The sequence below is a fragment of the Lathyrus oleraceus genome, chromosome 5, assembly GCF_024323335.1.
Source record: "Lathyrus oleraceus cultivar Zhongwan6 chromosome 5, CAAS_Psat_ZW6_1.0, whole genome shotgun sequence".
Classification (NCBI taxonomy): Eukaryota; Viridiplantae; Streptophyta; class Magnoliopsida; order Fabales; family Fabaceae; genus Lathyrus; species Lathyrus oleraceus.
In genome coordinates, this window is record NC_066583.1 from 567,136,378 (window position 1) to 567,141,906 (window position 5,529).

Sequence of the window (5,529 nt, forward strand, 5' to 3'; positions counted from 1 at the left end):
GCTTGTGGTAACACGTTAACAAACATATGGTTTTTGCATTGTGCGTGAGGCACACAAATTTGTGTTCGAGGCATGTGAACACTTGCTTATCAACCTGTTTATCCACTACATTATATGTGAGACACATGGTTGTTACGAGAGACACGATCTTGAGACTTGGATTATATTTGAAGTGTTTTTTCTATGTAAAAATAAATGATTTTTTTAGAGAGAGAAGAACTTAAAGAGACAAAGAAAGAACTTCTAAAGATTTGTTTTTTTTTTAAGAGTTTGATCATATTTGGAGGTTATCTAAAAGTTGGAAAACATTTTTAAACATACTAAGATTGAGTGTGTCAATACATGTATTGTACGAATGAATAGAAATTAGAAAATGTTTTTATCAACTCATTGATCTATTTTAGTGTAACATATTTTAATTGATAGTTGATAATGAGAGCTGGTCTCTCTTTAATACCCTTGTGGTTTTGCTTTCACTTAGGTTGATAGATTAATATTTCTTTAGACAATTTGATGTGGTTGTCTTTGTATTTTGCACCACACATTTTATTCTTGGTGTATTTGAGTCTTTGATTTTTGAGAACAATAACCAATAGTTAACATGGACAAGTTTGAAAAATTGCTACATTTATTCATCAAAATATAGTTTTTATTAACTCATATAAAACAACATTAAATGACATCTATTTTAAAAGAGAGAGTACGATTTAAGGATAGCCGACCGTTTTCATAAATTTTCTAAAACAAATAATATTTATCTATAAATTTACTTGCAGCTCTAAAATTCTATAAAGTTTTAAAGATCAAATCATCATTTCGTCCTTTATATTTTGCCTTAATAATATTTTGATCATTTTCTTTTGAATTTCAAATTAGTCTTTTAAGCCATCAAGTTGGTCCTTAATATTTTCCTTAATAAATAACATTTTTGTCTATGTTTTTAACCGACGTTCTAAAACACAAATGTTAATTATTTACCTCATTTACAACTTATTTTAAGTTTATAGTACATTCCATCCATAAGATATTTTAAGCTTATATTACAATAATCTTCTCAAATAAATATATTACAAATATATGTTTACAATTATTCTTTATGCATAAACACACACATAATAGAAACTTGTACAAGTGCTTACTTACATTATTTTCCATTTCACAAAGTAGTATTACAAATTTATGACTCAATCCTTCCACACACACGCACACTTTTATAGAACAAATCTTGAGAGACCAACTTTATCACCTGTTTGATTGACATCTTGCTGAGTCTGTTGTCTATACTCCCTCAAAGTGAATTTCTTATAAAGAGCTGGCTTGTTTTCACTTTGTATAACTGCATCATTGAAGGGGCAATAGAAAAAGGCAGTAGAAAACCTCTCTTCCTCTTCAGCAGCTACAACTCTGTGTTTAATGCTTTTGTAAACATTATTACTCAGTGCCTGCAAATATTTTTGTAAACTATTATGTCTTCTTTCAATGAAGTGTTTGATCAACTTGTAAAATATGATAAGCTATCATCTTATCTAACTTGATGCCATTTTCTTTTACATTCTGACATGTCTCAATCCAACATTTATGAATCAACAAAATAAAGTAATGTTTGTCATTCTAATTAAAACATTTATACTAAACACAAATAGAATTAAAAAACAGAAGGATAAGATAAGAATTTACCCTTTTAAATAATAAATAAGATTTTAAAATTTTAAATTTAATAAAATCTAAATTAAAAATATAATATCATATTATATAAAAAGTTATGTAAAAACTTAATACATAAATTTTAAAAATATGTTTACGATTTTAACCCAAGAATAATTTTATCATTTTATACAATATATATATATATATATATATATATATATATATATATATATATATATATATATATATATATATATATATATATATATATATATATATATATATATATATAAAATTTAAAATCAATTTAAATAAGACAGTAGTACTCATTTACCCTTGTAAAAATAAATAAGATTTTAAAAACATGAATTTAGGAAGATATAATTTAAAAATATTATATTATATTAAATAATAATATATAAAAAACTTAATAAATAATTAGAAAAAATATGCATATGATTTTAACACAAGAATAACTTGATCAATATATATAATATAAAAAAAATTTAAAATAAATTGAAATTAGAACACTTTAAAACACATTATTAAAATTATAAAATATTAACATTTCTTTAATTATTTTAACAAATTAAACAAATTTCACTTAAAAGGATAATTTTTCAATAAAAAAGAATATATATCATATATTCATTTAGTTTGTCAATCATATATATATATATATATATATATATATTCAATGATACATTCCATATGGTATGCAGAACATCACCCCAGATGTTAATAATTATGTAAGATATCAATATTCAGAACAAATACAGTGTTATAAACAATTATAAGGAGGGGAGCCCCCCACCTCCCAAGAAGCTCATGTTTGGTTTTCTATGAGTTTCTAAATTGGACTATTGTGATAATAATTTGGAGAGCTTTGAAAATAGGAGCATATACATGTACATATATATTGGACATTATTATAAGACTTTCCACCTCATTAATCATGTCATTCTTATTTTATTTATTCTAATAGTCTATATAAAAATGCACACACTAGTTTAAAAAAATGTATTGTAGCTTTTTACTACCTGAATTCTAGTTAATCTAAAAATATATTTAATATAAAAATATACACCAATATATGCTACAGACTATTAAAAAAAAGGTTGAAATTAAACCGAATTGTCAACCGAAATAAAATAATTGACTCTTATATTTGTTATATTTAATTAGTGTATCGAACCATCTTACATACAATTTTAGAGTTGAACAAAATGGTTAATAAGTCTAACTAAATTGAATCTGAAAATGAAAAATAATAAAAATAAGTTTTAAATGTTTTATAAAAACAATTTTTTTTAAAAAATATATAGTTTGATTCTTTAATAAATTGTTTGATTTGAGAAAATAAATAAATTCTAACAATTTGGTATGATTTGGAATTCTAAACTGATATACTAAACAAATAATTTGATTATGTTCAATTCTGAATAAATTGAAATAATTTTTTAACTTATTGTAACTAAACTTTAACATGAATAATCATAAACAAGCACTTTTGTTTTAATTGAAAATAGTAAAATTTGCAAATTTAGAAAATGTAATGAGGGGAAAGATATAAAATCACCTGAAATAAATCACCAATATTAACAACTAGTGCACTTGGATTAGGCTTGACATCAACCCATTTTCCATCTTTCAACAATTGCAAGCCCCCAATTTGGTCTTGATAGAGGATGGTAATGAAACTAGTGTCACTATGAGGCAAGAGGCCATACACCTTTGAAGATATAGGGCATGGAGGATATCTATTGAGTCGAACGAAAGAACTTTGTGGCAAGTAATTCTCTTGGAAATGGTTGGAATTCATATTCACTTTGATGCCAAGAATCTCTACTAAATTTTCAGCAAGAGTAGCTATTCTTGTTGCAAAAGCTTCAAGCCTTGATCTATACTTACAAAAGGTACTTGTATTAAGGCATAGTAAAATTAGATATATCTGACATTTTTTTTATAAATCAAATTTTTGTAGGGCTGACTTGTGTTGAAATTTCAAAAGTATTAATTTGAAAAAACATTTCCTTACCTCAAACAAGCATACTTGTAGATAAAACTCAATTTCTTTTGTCTTTGAAAGTACACTTCAGAAATTTTGTGCATGTGGGAAGAGAAATTTCTCTAATTATTTTTCCATTTAAGTACCTCTTTGAATAAATAATTTTTGCTATAAGAAAAAACAAAAGACCCTAAAGATGTAAGGAAAAAAAGAAAACTTCCATTATTGTCCCATAAGGGCCATACCTAATTTTGGCAAGAGCAGGATTTGAATTTTGAAGTAAAGCTTTTGTTTTGGCTCTATATTCATGCACCTATTTTAGAATAGTATTTTCTTTCCAGTTTCTTCCTTCAAGATATATCAACCAAAAGACTCCAAAGAAAATCAAACATTTTACAGTTTTACTAAAATTACAATTAAACAGTAAATTTATTATAAAATTTATCAATAAATCACATCTGTTAAATTAATTGATCAAATTTGAATTTTGATGATATTATTTATAAAATCAAATAATTCGTAAAAAGAATATATATATATATATATATATATATATATATCATAAAATAAAATAAAAAAAAGCATACCTTAGAGTTATGTGGTGTTCCATATTTGGTATATCTGTGAGAGAAAAATGAAAGGCTTCTAACCAAGGAAGTTGTGTTAGATTGGTAGCACATGGATTTCCCCATCTGTATGTATTTGGAGACAAATTAAAGACAGTTTCTGCAGACAACTTATTCACAAAAGGCTCATGGAACAATTTCTTTTGCTCAGATATCATCATCTCCATAATCTCATTTGAAATTCCATGATTAATAACTTGAAAGAAACCCCATTCACTAGCAGCTTCACTTATTTCTTTCATGCATTCATCTCTTTCTTCTTCATTATTTAACCTCTCAAGATCAATCAAAGGTAGTTGCTCATCATCACTTCTCTCTACCATAGAGTACAAATTTGTATCCTCTTCAAGGCTTTTCTCCAAAAGGGTCTTGTAAGTATTGAGAAATGGAGGTTCATAATCCATTTGAGACAAAAATCTGTTGAAATAACAAAAATCAGAATAAATATTTACATCTTCCAATTAATTAAGTTAATTAATGATGGATTAATTTTAAAACAAATTCTTATAGTGATCAAAAACCCTAATTCGAGATCAAGAAAAAAAAACTACAAATATCAGTATGTATTGAGTGATAGCTACTACTGTGTTGCCCTAATTTGAAAAACAAGTATATACACTAAGATCGATCACCTGCAAGTTGTTGAGTTTGAAGTGAAAGATTATATGAAAGTATTTAGTATATAGTTTGGTTGAATATTGGTTAATGAAATTGTGATTTGAGTAGAGATATTTATATGCATTCATGAAGTGAAGAATTAATCGCACTGAAATTGAGTATATGGTTGAAGCAGAGAACACGCGGCAAAACATAACATCAGAGAAAGAGTGGACACATACACTCATGCAATTACAATATTTTTATATACAAATATAACAAAACTATAAATGTACAATATACTCTATGACTGATGATTTAATTAACTCAAATGATTGGAACTCAAATATTACGGTATATATATATATATATATATATATATATATATATATATATATATATATATATATATATAATATATATATATATATATATATATATTATATATATATATATATATATATATATATATATATAATATATATATAATTACAAAATACAACAATCACGCTTTTACAATGAATTAAATTTTTTTATAACAAAGAAAAAGTATATTTAAAATATATACAGTTTAATTTTAATACAACGATCATCCTAATAAATTAGCTCATTTTAAATTAAGTTGTGAATCTATATTCGAAATTTTCTTAA

The 5,529-nt window shown here is 24.8% G+C and overlaps 1 protein-coding gene across 1 annotated transcript; it reads right to left on the reverse strand.

Moving 5' to 3' along the window:
- Positions 1-1,058: 1,058 nt before the first annotated feature.
- Positions 1,059-4,691, reverse strand: LOC127086506 (gibberellin 2-beta-dioxygenase 8). Its single transcript, XM_051027279.1, has 3 exons — positions 4,243-4,691; positions 3,227-3,548; positions 1,059-1,442 (listed from the first exon to the last, which is right to left on the reverse strand). Exons 1-3 carry the CDS (start codon positions 4,683-4,685, stop codon positions 1,212-1,214), a joined length of 996 nt encoding a protein of 331 aa, XP_050883236.1. The 5' UTR covers positions 4,686-4,691; the 3' UTR covers positions 1,059-1,211.
- Positions 4,692-5,529: the final 838 nt, after the last annotated feature.